This window comes from Bombina bombina, chromosome 7 (genome assembly GCF_027579735.1).
Source record: "Bombina bombina isolate aBomBom1 chromosome 7, aBomBom1.pri, whole genome shotgun sequence".
Lineage (NCBI taxonomy): Eukaryota > Metazoa > Chordata > Amphibia > Anura > Bombinatoridae > Bombina > Bombina bombina.
This window is the reverse complement of record NC_069505.1, coordinates 431,300,472-431,325,014: the sequence shown is the minus strand read 5'-3', so window position 1 is coordinate 431,325,014 and position 24,543 is coordinate 431,300,472. Positions and strand designations below refer to the sequence as shown.

The 24,543-nt window shown below is 41.8% G+C and overlaps 1 protein-coding gene across 2 annotated transcripts; it reads right to left on the bottom strand.

Annotated features, from left to right (window-relative positions):
• Positions 1 to 23,816, bottom strand: JOSD1 (Josephin domain containing 1). Of its 2 annotated transcripts, none has more exons than XM_053721327.1 (5): positions 23,770 to 23,816; positions 19,418 to 19,909; positions 17,211 to 17,339; positions 11,476 to 11,670; positions 1 to 4,595 (listed from the first exon to the last, which is right to left on the bottom strand). In XM_053721327.1, exons 2-5 carry the CDS (start codon positions 19,597 to 19,599, stop codon positions 4,496 to 4,498), a joined length of 606 nt encoding a protein of 201 aa, XP_053577302.1. In that variant the 5' UTR covers positions 19,600 to 19,909; positions 23,770 to 23,816; the 3' UTR covers positions 1 to 4,495. The 2 variants fall into 2 exon arrangements, with proteins under 2 accessions (XP_053577302.1, XP_053577303.1); XM_053721328.1 differs by having other exon boundaries at positions 23,751 to 23,783.
• Positions 23,817 to 24,543: the final 727 nt, after the last annotated feature.

Below are 24,543 nucleotides of genomic sequence, written 5' to 3'. Positions count from 1 at the left end.
GACTTTATCATTTTGTTTTATTTGGATAACAAAATACATTTTCTCTGTAAACAAGTAGCACAAAATAGCATATAAAAGATTTAGCTTTTCCTTGTAGGAGTCTATTTCTGCGCTCTGATTTTGGATTGCATTATAGAATTATACTAGAACCCTTCTGTTTAATACTAAGTCTGACCTTTCCTGCCTCTGGCATCTAGTTATGCCACGTGTTTGGGATTGCTCGACAGGGATAACTTTACCCCTGTGCTTAAACTATTTACAAATGGTGGATTCGAGAGGTGCTCAGCAAGATCACAAAACACTTAGTATAAAGTTTGTTGGTCGCTGAGCCTGTGCATCACTGTACACGGCCACTATAAAATGTGGCATTTCCACCTTAAATGGCTTTAAAAGTCCTTAAAGGGACATAATGCAAAAGCAAAATGCATTTCACTATCCTATTGTATATTCCTGTGTTTAGTCCCTGCGAAAAGGGGTAAAAAATACTCTGAACAGTAAATAAAACGCTGGATATAATGTTTTCAAAAGATGATCAGAAGAATATAAAGATGTATTTATATTGTTTTAGTTACTTAAATATTGACAGAAGTGTAAAGTTCTTTAGTTTCTATTAAGTAATGGGAGCCACCAGGCTGAAACCTAGGATTTCTCCTTATCTATTGATAAAAGTCAAAAGAATGTGCAAACGAGGCTGCCTGAAATATCGGATTGTTAAAGTAACAGGGTTTTCACACAGCATCGTTTGCACATACTCTTATTGCCCTTAGCAAAAAAGATAGAGAAGGGAAAACATAGGTTCCAACATGGCACTGCCCATAGGTTTATAAAAATTCAATGGAACTTAAAGCTTTCTGGGTTACTTTATAGGAAAGGGGGACAAAAAGTATACAGTAATGTTTACTACACATAACTAAACAACTGCATATTACAAACAGGTAATGTCCCTTCAAAAACAGTTTAATCTGCTCCGTGCTGGCAATGCCCTGATCTATAAACCAATCAGGAGAGACATATGTGCATAGCACCTGCTGTGTTCAGCTCAGGGTCAATACTACCACTCCAGAGCGGTCATTACTAAAGCTTTAGAGATAGTGCACTATTATGTCTCGTTTAATCCAGATCATTAAAGGGACATGAAACCCCCCCCCAAAAAAAATGTTCTTTTGTGTTTCATATAGAACATAAAACTTTAAACAACTTTCCAATTGACTTCTATTTAATTTGCTTCATTTTCTTGATATCCTTGGTTGAAGGAGCAGCAATGCACCACTACTGGGAGCTAGCTGAGCCAATGACAAGAGGCACATGTGCAGCCAATCAGCAGCTAGCTCCCAGTAGAACATTGCTCCTCCTGAGCTTACCTATATATGCTTTTCAACAAAAGATGCCAAGAGAACAAAGCAAATTAGATCATAGAAGTAAATTGGAAAGAAGTTTAAAATTGCTGCCCTTTCTGAATCATGAAAGAAAAATATTGGGTTTCATGTCCCTTTAACTGTTTTAAATCTTTTACCAATCAAAACCAAACCCTCAAATACTATCTCATAGAAGCAGTTTGAGATCTGGTTTAAGCTACATAATAGTCACAAATGGAATTCACATCACAGCATTTCAGTTTTGAATAGGTGCAGTTTTGCAGTAAACGTGACAGCTTTTACCGTGCACCGTCATGCAGAGCAAATGTATAGCGCGTTTCATGTCACTGCAGTAAACGTGACAATTTTGTGACAGCTTTTACCGTGCACCATCATGCAGAGCATATGTATAGCGCGCGTTTCATGTCACTGCAGTAAACGTGAGTGCATACACATACAAGAACAGTAAAAGCAAACACGTGCATAGCAATTGCATTTACTAGATGCATTTTGCTAGGTGTATTGCAAGAAATGCCTCTACCCAAACCTGAAATACATGCACTTCAAATGTAACTAATATGTCCCTTATCAAGTGAATTCTGGTCTATAGCTTGGCACTCTATGCAAAACAAAACTGTCTCTAAATTACATTTTTCTGTTGCTGTAGAGCAGCCTGTGGCCATTACTTTGTGTGCTTTGGAGGGTTGAAGAATCCTATTAATGCACAACCTAGGCTGAGAGTGATTCTCATGTGCTGGCCTGTTTGTCAGCTTGTATAACTGGAGTCAGCTACACTTTAATACTGGGAAACTGGGAATCACAACATGGTGAGATTGACATTTAACCCCTGGGCTACTACACATGCTAGTGTGTGGTTCAGGGATTAAATCTGTAACAGGTTGCGTACACACTGGCGTTATGGTCCTTGGGCATATACATGCCCCATGGCTATCAGTGTATCAGGGCAAGCTAAGCAGTGGGCTAAACAGTTAACGGCATGGGTCCGCTTTAGGCAGGATATGTAGATATAGCACCAAAAGCCTTCGGGATGTGGAAGCATCGCCATAGTCGCTCGGAATAATCTGACATGTGCAGACCACCCCATAGTCACTCGGAATAATCTGACATGTGCAGACCACCCCATAGTCGCCCGGCATGATCTGACATGTGCAGACCACCCCATAGTCGCCCGGCATGATCTGACATGTGCAGACCACCCCATAGTCGCCCCGGCATGATCTGACATGTGCAGACCACCCCATAGTCGCCCGGCATGATCTGACATGTGCAGACCAGCAACTTCCTTGGATAACTGAGGGATACAACACAGGGAGGATCCTGAAAATGCAGTTTGACCCCCTGAGCTTCACTTCTTATAATCTATTTTTCTTTTCATGATTAAGATAGAGAATAACATTTTTAACAACTTTCCAATTTACTTCTATGATCTAATTTGCTTCATTCTCTTGGTATCCTTTGTTGAAGAGTCAGCAATGCACTACTGGGAGCCAGTTAACACATTGGGTGAGATAATGACATAAGGCATATATGTGCAGCCACCAATCAGCAGCTCCTATACCTATGTATCTTTTTTAACAGAGGATGCCAAGAGAACAAAATAAAATGAGATAATAGAAGTAAATTAGAAAGTTGTTTAAAATCCCATGCACTATCTGAATCATGAAAGAAAAGAAAAAAAAAAGTGGGTTGTGTGTCCCTTTAATGGGACACTGAACTGCTAAATCTTCTGGCCTCTATGAGTAAATTCAGGATTTAAACAAACTAGATGTTTTTGCCTGAAAAAAAAAAAACTTGTAAGGTAAAAGGTTAACTTCAAATTGAAATTAAACAGTCTGATAGTGGTGCACTTCCGTTTTATTCTCATTGGTTGACTAGTGCTTTCTACCTATGCTCATTGGCTGATATTAGTGCTGATCTTTCATTGGCTGATAAGTACTCTCAAGTAATGCTCATTGCCTGATGGGTACAAAGAGCATTTATACCTATTGGCCAGTAAGAATTAACAGGGAATACTTGCCAGACAATGAACACCATCAGGAAATACACAACCAATACCTCTGTATTAGTTTCAATTTAAATAGCGTTTACTTAACATTTTTTTCCGGGTAAAACACATTATCAACATCCTTAAGTGCTGCTGTTACATATGGATATAAAAGGCTTATAAGTACTCTAGGCTCACCCAGGCCCCCAGTTACCAACAGCTTCCGATCCCACTGCCGAGAAGCTCAGTCACCAGGGCCCCTGCCTTTAGGTGCGTTACAATATACAGGTATGTAGGACAACATACATGTGACACGCATTACATGTTCTTGTGTTGGGCGCGATCAGGAAGGCATTGACAAGATACCAACCCCCCCACAAGTGAAGGCAATGACAGTTTCTAGTACAAAAGCTCTGGGCAGAAGAGCTGGAACCACCACTAATGCCAATTTGAGTGTGCACCTAAAATGACAGCTCAACCGTTCCTACCCATCCGTAAGAACTAAAATATCCAGAGAGAGATTGATCAGCACCACATAAGGAAATTAAGTGCTCCTTATACTAGAAATACCAGAGTGATGAGAACATCTAATTATACAATAGGAGCAATCAACAATGTAAGGTCAGTTTGGTGATGAGTGAGGCTTATGAATGTAGCTTTATAGATAAAAGGACGGCTCAGTTTGGTACAAGTTGCAGATGTTCTGTTGTGTTAAAAGGGCTGATAACTACAACCCACCACAAATCCATTAGTGGAAGTTACCAATAAACCCAATAAAGCACTTTTTCCAGAGGGAAAAAAAAAAGTTTATGTAACAATATCCATCAATGAAGTCTGCAGGTATCCCACTTCTTACACCAATGCCTCAACAGTTAACAAGACAAAGAAAACTGTTTGAGAACATCAATCTCTGATAACCTTACTGAGATGAAATACCCCATCCATGCACACCCTGTAATTGTATCCCCTAATCTATTCCTCCTTATTGCACGGTAAGAGAAAAAAAATAAACATGGTTCATTGTCACCCTCTTTTCTGGAGGAAGTGAGATGTTGTCCAAAACAGAGATTGTCAACCATAGGATATAGAAATTGTAGTGAATAAAAAAAAAAAAAAATATTCAGTACAAGGTTGATCACAGGTCAGTCCGCCAGCGCTGATTAACTTCAACTTCCTCCGGCACCACTAAAAGCAGCTCACAGTTTTTGCCTCTAAGCTGTTGCTGGAAAAAATGCCTGAAAAAGGAAGAAAACTGTTAGAGGGGAAAAAAGTAACCAGAAATAGTCACAAATTAGCTTGTGGTGACATTTTAAAATAAATGAATAAAAACCTCTCCAGCATAAAAGGACTCGTTCTTTACATACCAGATCATTTCACACAAATTCCCAACACACCGTTTTTAAAATGCCACATGGGTTTTTGGGTAAGGACATGCAAATTAGGTTTGTCGTCATTTTTACTGTTTTTTTGTTTGTTTTTTAACTATAAAGTGTATTCTAATCCCTAAAAATCAGCACTTGGAACGTCATTTGCATGAACGTAACCCTAATTCCCTGCCTTACCTGGATATGTACGTGTCCTACAAAACCCTAATTCCCTACCTTATCTGGATATGTATGTGTCCTACAAAACCATAATTCCCTACCTTATCTGGATATGTATGTGTCCTACAAAACCATAATTCCCTACCTTATCTGGATATGTATGTGTCCTACAAAACCATAATTCCCTACCTTATCTGGAAATGTATGTGTCCTACAAAACCATAATTCCCTACCTTACCTGGATATGTATGTGTCCTACAAAACCCCAATTCCCTACCTTACCTGGATATGTACGTGTCCTACAAAACCATAATTCCCTACCTTACCTGGATATGTACGTGTCCTTCAAAACCCCAATTCCCTGCCTTACCTGGATATGTACGTGTCCTACAAAAACCATAATTCCCTGCCTTACCTGGATATGTACGTGTCCTACAAAACCATAATTCCCTGCCTTACCAGGTTATGTACGTGTCCTACAAAACCATAATTCCCTGCCTTACCTGGATATGTACGTGTCCTACAAAACCATAATTCCCTGCCTTACCTGGATATGTACGTGTCCTACAAAACCATAATTCCCTGCCTTACCTGGATATGTACGTGTCCTACAAAACCATAATTCCCTGCCTTACCTGGATATGTACGTGTCCTACAAAACCATAATTCCCTGCCTTACCTGGATATGTACGTGTCCTACAAAACCATAATTCCCTGCCTTACCTGGATATGTACGTGTCCTACAAAACCATAATTCCCTGCCTTACCTGGATATGTACGTGTCCTACAAAACCATAATTCCCTGCCTTACCTGGATATGTACGTGTCCTACAAAAGGGCCTGACAAACGCTGGGTATTTGCAATACATAAAATACTTCTGGTTCCCACCCCCTGTAGTTTATTCTACATATACAATAAAAAAAAAAATTCAGGTAGAAGCCTCAAAGTGAAAGTAAAAAAGTATTCTTTATTCGTTCATCATGGTAAAAGATTCACAGGAACAAGAGAGTAATCCTGCAGCTAGTTAAAAGTCTGACCAGCTTCGGTCTGGGACCGTAATCATAGACTGATAGCTGTAAGTTATGACAGCTATTTACACATACACAGAATATTCCTGATTGGTTAAAAACAGATTGACTCAGGATAAGTTAATTAAAAACAAAAATGACTCAGGATTAACCCTATACTACCTCTCAGTAATTTAAGAATGGCACACTGACATATACTAGCTCAAAGTTTCACTATAATGGCTAGTACAGTGATTTTTAACCTTTTTTTTGCCGTGGCACACTTTTTTACATTAAAAAATCTTGTGGCACACCACCCATCCCAAAATTTAAAAAAAATCACACATTGTAGCCTAATACAGCGCATATATATATATATATATATATATATATATATATATATATATATATATATATATATATATATATATACACACACATACACACACATATACACACACTGTATGTATTGTGCTGTTATGCCATGCCTCCTACAAACTACCCCTGCACTGGGAGTAAAAAACAAGCAAAGTTTAATAAATATGTCACACTGTTGTCAGTCTGCCGTGGCACACCTGAGGATCTCTCACGGCACACTAGTGTGTGTGTATGTATGTATATATATATATATATATATATATATATATATATATATATATATATATATATATATATATATATATATATATATATATATATATATATATACACACACATACACACACATGAAACCAAACCTGCATACAATGCAGTATTAACATATGGAATGCTGTAACTTATAAAAAGGATTTAGTAAATGAATGGATGTCTGTGTATACTTTGTTTCCCCTTCGTGTACGATAAGCGGACGTCAGGTTCTGGATGGGAGTGATTTCCTATTGGCTGTTAAAGGTCATGTGGCAGCAAGTTCCATGAGAGTCTATTGAGATGGCGAGTTTGGAGCCTTTTTCAAAACGCATACATCACGGACACAATCAGCTGGCTATCCGACCGCACCAATGAATTGATGAACTGCCTATTAACCCGGTGAGTGAAGACTGGATGCGCACGATACATGCATATATATTGTCCACTTTGGTCTTTTCTCTGCTCACACCATACGCTGATTCCTGTTTGTAACACACCGAGCTGAGTAAGTGGCTGTTGTGTGGTTAGCGAGGTGTTAATTGTTACATATTAACCCTCTGATGTTCTAGGGAGGTTTTTCTTATGTGTACACTATAACCTGAGTGCATCCTCTTAAGTCTCACCCGGCAGTGACCAGCATCAATCATGCAAGTGGTAATAACTACTCATCTTACAGATAGTATATATTAACCACATTTGAAAAAAACACATGTGAAAAAATATATTTGAAAAAAACATATTTGAAAAAACATATAAAGTGAAAAAGACATGTCAGGTATAGTAATAAATATATCATACTGGTGTAATGAAAGTGTAAGGAGAGTGTAAATAGAACACAAATTCTCCTACTCTCAAAATATCTGTGTAATAAATACCTGTGTGTCCCCTAACACATGTGTTAAATCTATGTAATAGTGACTTTAAAATATTGTGCACAGTAAGTGTATATGCACACTGGCAGCCCCCTGGAAAGCATAAATATAGATACTAATTTGAAAAACTAGTCTCAAAGCATCTTTATCAAATAATATAAGCAGAGTTGCAAGACCATTCATAGTTACCGCTCATAGCAGGATAGGACGATGCTGCTAATGGTACAGTCTGTGGCCCATACACTGACTGAGGGGATACTGGACTTAACATAGCGTATTGTTAACTAACTACCTCTATGTGTCGAATTGCAGCAGATCTCAAACAACATACCTCTTAACAATTATGATCATATCATCTAAACTATGTACCTGTGCAAACATCGTGGCCGCCAGTAGAACATCTAAGACGCACACACCCGACTGTGTGATGACGTCATCCGCCGACAAGTTAGGCTAAATACTAGGTTGCCATAGTGACACTGTACACTATTAGAATAATAATAAATCGGAAACAAAGCTACCGATACAGCTGTAGATCTCACCCCTGTGTAGCCCAATACTGTTCACCTTAATCCATGAGTTCATTGTATATGGAATTAATAAGAACCGACTAGAATGTATACTGTGTTAAGTCAGAGCGGCTCAAAAACGGCATATGCTGTCAATACAGCTGCTTGTGTTCATGTGGCCCAATGTTAAATACACAGATAAAGCCACTGAAATTTCAGAGAAGCACAATCATCATAACAACTAGAGAGGACAACAAATAGTATACAGCAGAAATAAAACAGTCAAAAAATGAACCCCAAACAAATAAAATAACCTAAAATGAATAAAAGTAAATAATAATAATGATAAAAATAAATAAATATAAATAAAAATAAATATAAAATGAAAATAAAATTATTATTTTATTTTCATTTTATTTTTATTTTTAATTTTATTATTATTATTTTTTATTATTTTTATTTATTTTTATCATTATTATTATTTTTATTTACTTTCATTCATTTTAGGTTATTTTATTTAGGGGACACACAGGTATTTATTACACAGATATTTTGAGAGTAGGAGAATTTGTGTTCTATTTACACTCTCCTTACACTTTCATTACACCAGTATGATATATTTATTACTATACCTGACATGTCTTTTTCACTTTATATGTTTTTTCAAATATATTTTTTCACATGTGTTTTTTCAAATGTGGTTAATATATACTATCTGTAAGATGATTAGTTATTACCACTTGCATGATTGATGCTGGTCACATGATTACAATGTTGTTGAGGATCACTATAGCAACTAGTTTTGGCACAATTTTCACTGGGAGGGCCTTGTTTGGCTTTATATGTTGAGTCACTTTTGGTTTATATTTGTCTGAGGAAGGGGAGTGTGTCCCCGAAACGTCACGCTAATAAAATTTTTGATGAAACCAGTGAGTGCCTTCCCCTGGCATTAGGATTTTGAAAGTGAGAGTGTGTGTATATATATATATATATATATATATATATATATATATATATATATATATATATATATATATATATATATATATATATATATATATATATATATATATATATATATACACACACATATATACATACATACACACACACACATTCTTATATTTTACCTTATTCTACATATATCTGTACATAAACACTTATCTGGCTACTAAAAAAATGTGCCAATCCCTGTGCTACAGAATATTTACTCAATTTTTTCACAAATGAAATTGTCAGTTACTGAAGAGAAGCCAAGTAACATACACGTTCACTTTCACCAATGGAACCACTGCTCTCTTAGGACTCAATTTTTTCAGTAGGTACAATGAGAGCAATCGTGGGCTCCAAAACACACCACATCGGTAGATAGTTATAATTTCCTTGACTTTTACAGCAATCATTTAATAGAATGGAAGACTAATATATCCCCTTTAGTCAGTCTAGGAGAATTAGGAGGAACTGCTCTGATTTTAAATTACCTATGATAAGCAAAGCAAGATCCTCAGGTTTTTTTAGAGAAGAATTGTCCTCTTATAAAACAGTTTTTCTAAAGCTAGAATGTTGGACAGAACTTAGATATTGAGTAGTAATAAAAAAAAAATAGAAAAAAAAAATGTAGACACTATGCCTCTATTCATTACACAATTTAATAATAATTATAAATTAAGAAAGTATTACAAAAACATTGACATATCCTGTTAAAGGATCCAATTAAAAAGGATATCAAAATGTGTTTATAGGAGAGTTTGCACGTTTTAAAGCAAATTAGCCCCAAGTGGTGAGATCAAACCGTAAAATGACCACTAAAGTGTAGGTGTGTGACACATAATACAAACATAGTACAATCAAATAGAACAGGTGAAAAATTTAATATTAAAAACCAAATGTGGCATATTTATTGTTTATGTGGAAAACAGTACATAGGCCGTCCCTACAGCCCAGTTAAGAAAAGATAGGGGAGGACACAGATTTAGCTACGGTGTCTAGATATTGTATATATAAAATGTCCACACTCTTCCTCATCTATCACTATAACTGCCCTGGTGCAAGTCAGTCACTTGGCCTTCTCTAAAAAAAAGAGACGTTTGCGCCAGAGGGAAATATATTGGATATACACATTTAGTTCCTTTTTTCCCACTGGCTTAAACAAAGTATTGGACACTGCTGCTTTTTGATGTATACATTTTGCTTATTTTTAATGTGAACTTGCTATGCCGGCTATGACTTTTTTATGCCTAGAATAACCATCACAATAGTATTCATATAGATCAGGAGTATTTTTATTTGTTGGATACCTGCAGTAGGCAAAGACACTGTTAGAGTACTCTGTATCATCAGCATCTTGATATTTTGTATCATATGTTCTATTCAGACAAGTATCTAGATACTTTGTTTTTTAATTGGATTTGAAAAGAAGTGGTTTAGTTAGATGGCCAGACCTGATGTGTGTCCGATATCCGAGTGTTAACTTAGTTGTATCTAATAACACACTATGCAAGAGGTCATTTAGGATTGGCACTTTGTTTTAGAATTTTGATTTGGCTCTTATTTTTTATAAACGTGCTACTGATGAACATGAGGAAACAGCGTTAAAAGCGGAGATACATGTTACAATATAGCACAAAGACCATTACTTCAAAATGGGTCTCTTTTGTGTGTATTTTAAATACAATATTTTTTATTTGAACTGATCCTTGTAGTTCACTTTATACCTACTGATAACCGAGTTATAAGAGAGCGGTGGTTCCACTGATGAAAGTGGGCTTTATATTCCCAATCCAGATGAATCCGTGCCTCTAAAACGGTGTTCTTTGGAGCAGCCTTATCGAGAGAGTTAGTGAGCTGAGCCGCTGTTGAATAGCTCAGTCTGCTTAATATAGCACACGAGTGCTGTCACACTGAGTATCCTCTGATACTTAACGCACAATGTGGCGCCTTCTTTTTTCATTATAGGACTGCTGTATTCTAGGAGTAATGTGTAGTGTGGCGCACACACAGACTTGATTATTATTTGTTCTTTATAGTTTTTTTTTTTACATTTAGTGCCTTCTTTATTTGTTTAACAAAAAGTAACATATATAATATTTTTACTTTAAGGTATTACTTTGCATGCTGATTACTACATTGTTCTGTTTCATATCTCTTGCAATCACTGCTCACTGTTTCATGTACAAGCCCATTCCGCACTGTGACATTTATCCCTCTGCCTGATCACTGAAGTCCTAACTTGTGCGTTTATCTGGTGGCCATAGATGCAGATTTTCTTTACCATTATTTGAGTAGTCACAGAGCATATAGGCCAAAAGGGAAAAACTGAATCCAAACAGATAATGAAAATCACCAGAGGTGTTTATGGGAGTTGTATTCTTGTAATTTGTTAAAATGTAAATTTTGACTTGGTACATGTTACACTAAAAAGGGTAATTAATTCACTGTACCAGAAGGTTAATTGTTCTGCGCGTTTGTCAGCCCTTTCATTGCCCCAAAAAAACAAAAACAGTCCTCACACAAGAAGCTGGCCCCAACACGCACATTGACAAAGATTAAACATACCTTAGCTCCTCCTCATTTCCAATCTTTTCCGGCCTCTTTAGTTTGGAGTCGAGATTAAAGTAGGTGCCTGCCACCTCCCGCACGCATATCCAGTGCTGCCTCTTCAGTGGGAGTTTTAATGGGCCCCAGGAGAGGCTGGAGGGGAGGTTCATAATAAACCCAGTTACATTGGAGAGGGAGATCAAACCGACATCCCTATGTGCAGAGAAAAATGTATAACAATCAGTCCTTCAATAATGCCTGTATACAACATCATTTGCTGGCTGTTTATCTGTAGCCAAGTGTTTAGCAGTGTAGTCAGGAGAACTCAAACTGGCAGATATTTTTCTAGCAGTTTACCATTTTTATTTTATTTTTTATATATAAAAAAGGGACATTCTAATATAAAATTGCATCATTTCATTTGTGTATGAGCATCCCTTCCTAACTGTGTGTTAAACCCCACAAAAATGAGTTAAACACATAGCTAAAGTATTGTTCAGGAACCACAGTACACAGCAGCTCCTGCCGGTGAGCCAACTGGGAACAGCATATGTAAGTAGAAGCCAATCACAAGTGATGTCATGCTTAGGAGCTGCTGTGTGCTGGGGCACCTAAATGGAACTTTAGCTGTAGGTTAAACCTATTTATGGGGGTTAATCACACAGTAAACTAGAGTCACTAGCGTGCAAAACAACAAGCCGTAATAAACTAGAGTCACTAGCGTGCAAAACAACAAGCCGTAATAAACTAGAGTCACTAGCGTGCGAACAACAAGCCATAATAAACTAGTCACTAGCGTGCAAACAACAAGCCGTAATAAACTAGAGTCACTAGCGTGCGAACAACAAGCCGTAATAAACTAGAGTCACTAGCATGCAAACAACAAGCCGTAATAAACTAGAGTCACTAGCGTGCGAACAACAAGCCGTAATAAACTAGAGTCACTAGCATGCAAACAACAAGCCGTAATAAACTAGAGTCACTAGCGTGCAAACAACAAGCCGTAATAAACTAGAGTCACTAGCGTGCGAACAACAAGCCATAATAAACTAGAGTCACTAGCATGCAAAACAACAAGCCATAATAAACTAGTCACTAGCGTGCAAACAACAAGCCGTAATAAACTAGAGTCACTAGCGTGCGAACAACAAGCCGTAATAAACTAGAGTCACTAGCATGCAAACAACAAGCCGTAATAAACTAGAGTCACTAGCGTGCAAACAACAAGCCGTAATAAACTAGAGTCACTAGCGTGCAAACAACAAGCCGTAATAAACTAGAGTCACTAGCGTGCAAACAACAAGCCGTAATAAACTAGAGTCACTAGCGTGCAAACAACAAGCCGTAATAAACTAGAGTCACTAGCATGCAAAACAACAAGCCGTAATAAACTAGAGTCACTAGCGTGCGAACAACAAGCCATAATAAACTAGAGTCACTAGCATGCAAAACAACAAGCCGTAATAAACTAGAGTCACTAGCATGCAAAACAACAAGCCGTAATAAACTAGAGTCACTAGCGTGCGAACAACAAGCCATAATAAACTAGTCACTAGCGTGCAAACAACAAGCCGTAATAAACTAGAGTCACTAGCATGCAAAACAACAAGCCGTAATAAACTAGAGTCACTAGCGTGCAAACAACAAGCCGTAATAAATTAATCACTAGTGTGCGAACAAGACAATAAACTAGAGTCACTAGCGTGCGAACAACAAGTAATAATAAACTAAACTAGGAGTGACTAGCGTGCAAACAACAAGCCGTAATAAACTAGACACAACCGTGTGAACAAGACTTAAACTAGAGTCACTAGGGTGCGAACAACAAGCCATAATAAACTAGTCACTAGCGTGTGAACAAGACTTAATAAACTAGAGTCACTAGCGTGCGAACATCAAGCCATAATAAACTAGTCACTAGCGTGCGAACAACAAGCCATAATAAACTAAACTAGAGTCACTAGCGTGCAAACAACAAGCCGTAATAAACTAGTCACTAGCGTGCTAACAAGACTAAGTCTTGTTGTTCGCATGCTAGTGACTATAGTTTATTAAGTCTTGTTCGCACACTAGTGACTAGTTTATTAAGGCTTGTTGTTTGCACGCTAGTGACTAGTTAATAAACTAGAGTCATTAGCATGCGAACAAAAAGCTATAATAAACTAGTCACTAGCATGCGAACAACAAGCCGCAATAAACTAGTCACTAGCGTGCGAACAATAATCCGCAGTAAACTAGTCACTAGCGTGCGAACAACAAGACTTAATACACTAGTCACTAGCATGCGAGCAACAAGCCGCAATAAACTAGAGTCACTAGCGTGCGAACAACAAGCCGCAATAAACTAGAGTCACTAGCGTGCGAACAACAAGCCGCAATAAACTAGTCACTAGCGTGCGAACAAGACTTTATTAAGTCTTGTTGTTCGCATGCTAGTGACTATAGTTTATTAAGTTTTGTTCGCACACTAGTGACTAGTTTATTAAGGCTTGTTGTTTGCACGCTAGTGACTAGTTAATAAACTAGAGTCACTAGCATGCGAACAAAAAGCTGTAATAAACTAGTCACTAGCATGCGAACAACAAGCCGCAATAAACTAGTCACTAGCGTGCGAACAAGACTTTATTAAGTCTTGTTGTTCGCATGCTAGTGACTCTAGTTTATTGCGGCTTGTTGTTCGCACGCTAGTGACTCTAGTTTATTGCGGCTTGTTGTTTGCACGCTAGTGACTCTAGTTTATTGCGGCTTGTTGTTTGCACGCTAGTGACTCTAGTTTATTAACTAGTCACTAGCGTGCCAACAACAAGCCGCAATAAACTAAAAGTCACTAGCGTGCGAACAACAAGCTGCAATAAAACTAGAGCAGCTAACTGGTTTCACTGCAAGATATTTATAGCACTGCATAAGCACCACACACAAACACACAACAGGTTTAACGTAACTCCATGTTGTAATAAATCATTATTCTAAATACTTTATTTTTCCCTGAAACAAAATGTGCTCACATGCTTAAAGGGACAAATGTGCTCACTACTAATCCCAATCACATGCTTAAAGGGACAAATGTGCTCACTACTAATCCCAATCACATGCTTAAAGGGACAAAATGTGCTCACTACTAATCCCAATCACATGCTTAAAGGGACAAAATGTGCTCACTACTAATCCCAATCACATGCTTAAAGGGACAAAATGTGCTCACTACTAATCCCAATCACATGCTTAAAGGGAAAAAATGTGCTCACTACTAATCCCAATCAGATGCTTAAAGGGACAAAATGTGCTCACTACTAATCCCAATCACATGCTTAAAAGGGACAAAATGTGCTCACTACTAATCCCAATCACATGCTTAAAGGGACAAAATGTGCTCACTACTAATCCCAATCACATGCTTAAAGGGACAAAATGTGCTCACTACTAATCCCAATCACACGCTTAAAGGGACAAATGTGCTCACTACTAATCCCAATCACACGTTTAAAAGGGACAAATGTGCTCACTACTAATCCCAATCACATGCTTAAAAGGGACAAAATGTGCTCACTACTAATCCCAATCACATGCTTAAAGGGACAAAATGTGCTCACTACTAATCCCAATCACATGCTTAAAGGGACAAAATGTGCTCACTACTAATCCCAATCACACGCTTAAAGGGACAAATGTGCTCACTACTAATCCCAATCACACGTTTAAAAGGGACAAATGTGCTCACTACTAATCCCAATCACACGTTTAAAGGGACAAATGTGCTCACTACTAATCCCAATCACATGCTTAAAGGGACAAATGTGCTCACTACTAATCCCAATCACACGCTTAAAGGGACAAATGTGCTCACTACTAATCCCAATCACATGCTTAAAGGGACAAAATGTGCTCACTACTAATCCCAATCACACGCTTAAAGGGACAAATGTGCTCACTACTAATCCCAATCACACGTTTAAAAGGGACAAATGTGCTCACTACTAATCCCAATCACACGTTTAAAAGGGACAAATGTGCTCACTACTAATCCCAATCACACGTTTAAAGGGACAAATGTGCTCACTACTAATCCCAATCACATGCTTAAAGGGACAAATGTGCTCAGTACTAATCCCAATCACATGCTTAAAGGGACAAAATGTGCTCACTACTAATCCCAATCACATGCTTAAAGGGACAGTCTAGTGTAGGGATAGAAAATAATCATTACAGCGTTGAACTTTTCTTAAAGGACCAGTAAATATGCATAATCTAAAATGCATAATAAGACAATATCACTTAGAAAAAAAATGTCCTACTCATTTCAAGTTTAGACTGACAATTTTCACTTATGTCTATTTTCAATCCTGTATCATGTGACAGCCATCAGCCAATCACACATACGTTTATTCTGTGGATTCTTACACATGCTCAGTAGGAGCTGGTGACTAAAAAAAGTGTAAATATAAAAAAGACTGTGCACATTTTGTTAATGAGAGTAAATTGTTTAAAATTGTTGCTCTATCGGAATCACGAAAGATGAATTTTGAATTTAAAGGGACAGTAAACTGCTGGTACCGGGGGGGCTGCCATCATGGAGCACAGGTATTCTCACAAACAATGGTTTTGCATTTACAAATCAGTGAGGTTGCTAATGTGCATCAGGTTGTGAGATACAAAGCAGGAGCTTTACATCAGCTGCATCATTCTGTAGTTTTGCGGAGTGCTTATTTTTGTAATACATTTTGTTTAAAGGTTTGTTTAACTTTAAAGGGACACTGAACACAAATTGTAAACTACATGATTATAAACCTTCATATATAAGAATCATTTTGTAATGAAAGCTGCAGCATTATTTTGTAAAATGTGTATAAGGTTTTATGTTCGTTCTTTTCACTGATGTCCATGTCCCCCGGAACAAAAGAACCCTGTTAACCAATCACAAACTAATATTCAGATATAGCCCAAACTCTGTTTGCACATCTGCAGATTGGGATAGCCTGCCCTCTTGTATTCCCTTAAACAGTTTAGAACTGATTCAACTTGGTTACTAATGCAAAGAATGATTTGCCCATCATGATTGTTGATGCAAAACTGATAATCCACCTTTGAAAAGCAAGTGACATCACGGAAGCCTAGGGAGGTAAAAGTAAACAAAAGCTCACATAAATCGCCTTAAAATATTAAGCCAAGCCTCCCTGTGAGAAAGTGAAACGTTTTTTAGATGTATTTTACAACGAAAGGCTGCAAAATAATTAATGCACATTGCAATATTGTTTCACTTGTAATAATGAAACATTGTATGCGTGTAATGATCCTTTAAAACGCTGGCAGTGTTCAGTATGAAAAGGTGAAACAGGAGGAAATACAACATGGCGAGCAGGAAACATTCTTTTGTAGTTGTGCTCAGCAGTTTAAGGTTCCTTTAACTTGTGTGTTTCAGTGCCTCAAAAGGGGATACACATGTGGTGAGAGTTGCCCTTGTGGAACCCCCCATTCTGCTTTAGCCGACGATAAGGCCAGTGATTGGAGTATATGTATGCCTGCTTCTCATTGGCTAGTGACACAGGAGCACAACTGACTGGTAGGGGTTAAACACAGTAAAATAAGGGAATTAGGTGCCCCTTTAAACATGTCACTGTGATTAGAACAGCTGTGTCCCACCGCTAATTACAAACTTGTTAAGAAGTGTTGATCTCTGCGCATTCCTTGAGCCATGCTCTCTAAACCATGATCCTTTGCACATGAGGAGGATCTCTTGGCATCTGAGCCCCTAGTACCTTCTCTTGTCCCACCACACGGCTTCGTAGCCCTTGGTCTGCAGAGCCGCCATAATTACGTTCACGTCATAATTCCCATTTCCCAGCACGTTCTTTTTGTGAGGAGTCACCAGAGTGTTGGGTGATAACCTGTGAGGGGACAGACATTGTTTAGCGACTGTACACGCGCCATCAAATCCCTGCGCCTTTACACACACACACACACGCGCCATCAAATCCCTGTGCCTTTACACACACACCATCAAATCCCTGTGCCTTTACACACACACGCGCCATCAAATCCCTGTGCCTTTACACACACACGCCCCATTAAATCCCTGTGCCTTTACACACACACACACACACACCATCAAATCCCTGTGCCTTTACACACACACGCGCCATCAAATCCCTGTGCCTTTACACACACGCGCCATCAAATCCCTGTGCCTTTACACACACGCGCCCCATTAAATCCCTGTGCCTTTACACACACACGCGCCATCAAATCCCTGTGCCTTTACACACACACGCGCCATCAAATCCCTGTGCCTTTACACACACACGCGCCATCAAATCCCTGTGCCTTTACACACACACACGCCATCAAATCCCTGTGCCTTTACACACACACGCGCCATCAAATCCCTGTGCCTTTACACACACACGCGCCATCAAATCCCTGTGCCTTTACACACACACACGCCCCATCAAATCCCTGTGCCTTTACACACACACGCCCCATCAAATCCCTGTGCCTTTACACACACACACGCCATCAAATCCCTGTGCCTTTACACACACACACGCCATCAAATCCCTGTGCCTTTACACACACACACGCCATCAAATCCCTGTGCCTTTACACACACACACGCCATCAAATCCCTGTGCCTTTACACACACACGCGCCATCAAATCCCTGTGCCTTAACACACACACGCGCCATCAAATCCCTGTGCCTTTACACACACGCGCCCCATCAAATCCCTGTGCCTTTACACACACACACGCGCGCCCCATCAAATCCCTGTGCCTTTACACACACACGCGCGCCCCATCAAATCCGTGCCTTTACACACACACCCCATCAAATCCCTGTGCCTTTACACACACACACGCCATCAAATCCCTGTGCCTTTACACACACACACGCCATCAAATCCCTGTGCCTTTACACACACACGCGCCATCAAATCCCTGTGCCTTTACACACACACGCGCCATCAAATCCCTGTGCCTTTACACACACGCGCCCCATCAAATCCCTGTGCCTTTACACACACACACGCGCGCCCCATCAAATCCCTGTGCCTTTACACACACACGCGCGCCCCATCAAATCCCTGTGCCTTTACACACACACCCCATCAAATCCCTGTGCCTTTACACACACACACACGCGCCCCATCAAATCCCTGTGCCTTTACACACACAGACACCATCAAATCCCTGTGCCTTTACACACACATGCACCATCAAATCACTGTGCCTTTACACACACACGCACCATCAAATCACTGTGCCTTTACACACACACGCGCGCCCCATCAAATCCCTGTGCCTTTACACACACACCCCATCAAATCCCTGTGCCTTTACACACCCACACACGCGCCCCATCAAATCCCTGTGCCTTTACACACACAGACACCATCAAATCCCTGTGCCTTTACACACACATGCACCATCAAATCACTGTGCCTTTACACACACGCGCCATCAAATCCATGTGCCTTTACACACATTCAGATACAAATTGTTTTTAACAACTTTCTAGTATCAATTTTCCCTTATTTGCTTTGTATCTGTTGTTAAAGTAGCAGCAATGCATTATTAGGATCTATGTGAAGACATCAGTAAGCCAATTACAATAGTTATGTGCAGCCACTAATCCCAGCTCCTGAGCCTACCTATGCTTTAGTACTGCACTGTCTGATCCATGAAAGTTTAGGTTTTACTTGTGTACAGTACTATTAATGTATCACCTCCCTAATCTGAGTTTGCTTAGAAATAATAATTTCACCCTTATCCACAGATTGCCGAGAAGGCAGCAGAGCATCCTGGCGTTTCCCAGTGGATAGGATCATTCTCTAATATAACCTGAAGCCCCCAGAAGAGGGGAAGGATTAAGCCACTGCCAGTCAAGTAGGATGAGATATTGGACATTTAACAGGAAGTTTGCCAATACAGCATAAGGTATCAAGATACAAGTGTTAGATGCCCACCTTTGGAATATTTCCTGCAGAGCTTCACGGGTGAAGGCCCCAGCGTCCTGGAAGACGTTATTGAGTGCGTGGAGGGCGCACAGCTCCCGGCGCTGCTTCTCATGGTAGATCTGAGCAGGGAGAGGCTCTAGTCCATCTGCTTCAGATTTTGCCTTGTCCCCTTTCCATGGCACGCAGCTCATGGTGAGGGCTCACAATCAGGTCACGGCTGTAGCAAAGCAAAAAGTCCCTTGACTTGAATGCAGCACACTAGTGTAGGTGTTGGAAAGTATAATCCATACTCTGGCCTTGGGCAAAGTATCACAGTGAGGTCGGTAAAGCTTTTCACTAGGTAATGCCGGATACGCAGCAGCTTTTATATTACAGCCATGTAACGTGTCTACTGCATCTTTCCTTTTCCTCCATTCCACAGGGTCTGATCAGTTAGGGAGAGCTCCTAACGCTGGTGTGGAAAGTGGGACGCAAGGATGTCGTGAAAATCCTAGAATGTTTCTAAAAAGGAATTAACAAAGTGTTAGACAAAGTGATAAAAACACTCCTATGGGGCATGTGTGTATGACAACTTAGGCAGTGCAGTGACCAGTGGGATCTGGGGCATTAGGGGTGCACCATACGGGGGTATGGGGCATTAGCGGTGCACCATACGGGGGTATGGGGCATTAGCGGTGCACCATACGGGGGTATGGGGCATTAGCGGTGCACCATACGGGGGTATGGGGCATTAGCGGTGCACCATACGGGGGGGTATGGGGCATTAGCGGTGCACCATACGGGGGGGGTATGGGGCATTAGCGGTGCACCATACGGGGGGGGTATGGGGCATTAGCGGTGCACCATACGGGGGGGGTATGGGGCATTAGCGGTGCACCATACGGGGGGGTATGGGGCATTAGCAGTGCACCATACGGGGGGGGTATGGGGCATTAGCGGTGCACCATACGGGGGGGGGGTATGGGGCATTAGCGGTGTACCATACGGGGGGGGTATGGGGCATTAGCGGTGTACCATACGGGGGTATGGGGCATTAGCGGTGTACCATACGGGGGTATGGGGCATTAGCGGTGCACCATACAGGGGTATGGGGCATTAGCGGTGCACCATACAGGGGTATGGGGCATTAGCGATGCACCATACAGGGGTATGGGGCATTAGCAGAGCACTATACAGGGGTATGGGGCATTAGCAGAGCACTATACAGGGGTATGGGGCATTAGCAGAGCACTATACAGGGGTATGGGGCATTAGCAGAGCACTATACAGGGGTATGGGGCATTAGCAGAGCACTATACAGGGGTATGGGACATTAGCAGAGCACTATATAGGTTATCAGGCATTAGCAGAGCACTATATAGGGGTGTCAGGCATTAGCAGAGCATCAGACATTAGCAGAGCACTATATAGGGGTATGGTGCATCAGTGGTGCACTATATAGGGGTATGGGGCATTAGCAGGGCACTATATAGGGGTGTGGGGCATTAGCAGAGCACTATAGGGGGGTATGGAGCATTAGCAGAGCACTGTACGGGGGTATGGGGCATTAGCAGAGCACTGTACGGGGGTATGGGGCATTAGCAGAGCACTATGCGGGGGTATGGGGCATTAGCAGAGCACTACACGGGGGTATGGGGCATTAGCGATGCACTATACAGGGGTATGGGGCATTAGCAGAGCACTATACAGGGGTATGGGGCATTAGCAGAGCACTATACAGGGGTATGGGGCATTAGCAGAGCACTATACAGGGGTATGGGGCATTAGCAGAGCACTATACAGGGGTATGGGGCATTAGCAGAGCACTATACTGGGGTATGGGGCATTAGCAGAGCACTATACAGGGGTATGGGGCATTAGCAGAGCACTATACAGGGGTATGGGGCATTAGCAGAGCACTATACAGGGGTATGGGGCATTAGCAGAGCACTATATAGGTTATCAGGCATTAGCAGAGCACTATATAGGGGTATCAGGCATTAGCAGAGCATCAGACATTAGCAGAGCACTATATAGGGGTATGGTGCATCAGTGGTGCACTATATAGGGGTATGGGGCATTAGCAGGGCACTATATAGGGGGGTATGGAGCATTAGCAGAGCACTGTACGGGGGTATGGGGCATTAGCAGAGCACTGTACGGGGGTATGGGGCATTAGCAGAGCACTGTACGGGGGTATGGGGCATTAGCAGAGCACTGTACGGGGGTATGGGGCATTAGCAGAGCACTATGCGGGGGTATGGGGCATTAGCAGAGCACTATGCGGGGGTATGGGGCATTAGCAGAGCACTATGCGGGGGTATGGGGCATTAGCAGAGCACTATGCGGGGGTATGGGGCATTAGCAGAGCACTATGCGGGGGTATGGGGCATTAGCAGAGCACTATGCGGGGGTATGGGGCATTAGCAGAGCACTATGCGGGGGTATGGGGCATTAGCAGAGCACTATGCGGGGGTATGGGGCATTAGCAGTGCACCATACGGGGGGGGGTATGGGGCATTAGCGGTGCACCATACGGGGGGGGGGTATGGGGCATTAGCGGTGTACCATACGGGGGGGTATGGGGCATTAGCGGTGTACCATACGGGGGTATGGGGCATTAGCGGTGCACCATACGGGGGTATGGGGCATTAGCGGTGCACCATACAGGGGTATGGGGCATTAGCGGTGCACCATACAGGGGTATGGGGCATTAGCGATGCACCATACAGGGGTATGGGGCATTAGCAGAGCACTATACAGGGGTATGGGGCATTAGCAGAGCACTATACAGGGGTATGGGGCATTAGCAGAGCACTATACAGGGGTATGGGGCATTAGCAGAGCACTATACAGGGGTATGGGGCATTAGCAGAGCACTATACAGGGGTATGGGACATTAGCAGAGCACTATATAGGTTATCAGGCATTAGCAGAGCACTATATAGGGGTGTCAGGCATTAGCAGAGCATCAGACATTAGCAGAGCACTATATAGGGGTATGGTGCATCAGTGGTGCACTATATAGGGGTATGGGGCATTAGCAGGGCACTATATAGGGGTGTGGGGCATTAGCAGAGCACTATAGGGGGGTATGGAGCATTAGCAGAGCACTGTACGGGGGTATGGGGCATTAGCAGAGCACTGTACGGGGGTATGGGACATTAGCAGAGCACTATGCGGGGGTATGGGGCATTAGCAGAGCACTACACGGGGGTATGGGGCATTAGCGATGCACTATACAGGGGTATGGGGCATTAGCAGAGCACTATACAGGGGTATGGGGCATTAGCAGAGCACTATACAGGGGTATGGGGCATTAGCAGAGCACTATACAGGGGTATGGGGCATTAGCAGAGCACTATACAGGGGTATGGGGCATTAGCAGAGCACTATACAGGGGTATGGGGCATTAGCAGAGCACTATACAGGGGTATGGGGCATTAGCAGAGCACTATACAGGGGTATGGGGCATTAGCAGAGCACTATACAGGGGTATGGGGCATTAGCAGAGCACTATACAGGGGTATGGGGCATTAGCAGAGCACTATATAGGTTATCAGGCATTAGCAGAGCACTATATAGGGGTATCAGGCATTAGCAGAGCATCAGACATTAGCAGAGCACTATATAGGGGTATGGTGCATCAGTGGTGCACTATATAGGGGTATGGGGCATTAGCAGGGCACTATATAGGGGGGTATGGAGCATTAGCAGAGCACTGTACGGGGGTATGGGGCATTAGCAGAGCACTGTACGGGGGTATGGGGCATTAGCAGAGCACTGTACGGGGGTATGGGGCATTAGCAGAGCACTGTACGGGGGTATGGGGCATTAGCAGAGCACTATGCGGGGGTATGGGGCATTAGCAGAGCACTATGCGGGGGTATGGGGCATTAGCAGAGCACTATGCGGGGGTATGGGGCATGAGCAGAGCACTATGCGGGGGTATGGGGCATTAGCAGAGCACTATGCGGGGGTATGGGGCATTAGCAGAGCACTATGCGGGGGTATGGGGCATTAGCAGAGCACTATGCGGGGGTATGGGGCATTAGCAGAGCACTATACGGGGGTATGGGGCATTAGCAGAGCACTATACGGGGGTATGGGGCATTAGCAGAGCACTATACGGGGGTATGGGGCATTAGCAGAGCACTACACGGGGGTATGGGGCATTAGCAGAGCACTATACGGGGGTATGGGGCATTAGCAGAGCACTATACGGGGGTATGGGGCATCAGCCCGGGGCAGAAGGTCTGTTGCGTTAGTGCTGTCGGTTCGGTACTATATGCGCCGTACACACTCAAGGCCTACGTGACAGCAATACTCTCGGTGTTTCCCCCCCCCAGACCGCTACACGTACCCCCAGACCTGGCGCTCACCTGCAGCCTCCTCCCCACAACGCTGTGTGACGTCACCAATACCCGCCCCAAGCTCCAGTCACATGACATCTCAGCGCCCCACTACAACAGAAATACCATATTCCAATTGGTGAGTCCATAAGACGTCACACGCGTTCCTATCCTCATTTTGAAACTGCTGTCGGATTGGCTGCAGTTATATTTTGGAACGCAAAGTTTTGGGAGAGTTGTGTTCCGGGTCTGATAAAGTCACATTATATGGTGATAAATCTCGTTATACACAAGAAACAGGGCGGCTCTGGTGTAGCTCAGGGTAAAGGCTTTAGTCCATGTGTTTAACCCTTTAGCTGACGGGTCCTGATACGTGCTGGAAGCAAAGATATACAAAAACAATGTACATCTCATTGATGGTGCACAGGTAGGGTTGCCAGGTGTCCAGTAACATAAATACAAAAATACTGGGCACTTAAATGTCCAGTATTGTTCTAGTCCCCTAAGTATCAGCTAAATGTAATAAAACCTCTATACATTAAAAATATTCCCAATAAGCAGTGACATTGTGCATTTTCTACTATATGTGTTACAGGCAGCTATGGGGGTGTTAAATAATCACTGTGTCTGTGCTACTGGCAGTCAATGGGTCAAATAACTAATATGTAAAATTGTATGTTACTGGCAACCAAGAGGATAAAATGATTTCTCAGTTGTGAAAACTATACATGGTGGGATCGAGGGTGGAGCTTTTGGGGGGACATTGTGTTACCCTACTTACCAATCATACCCGTCACCTATGGG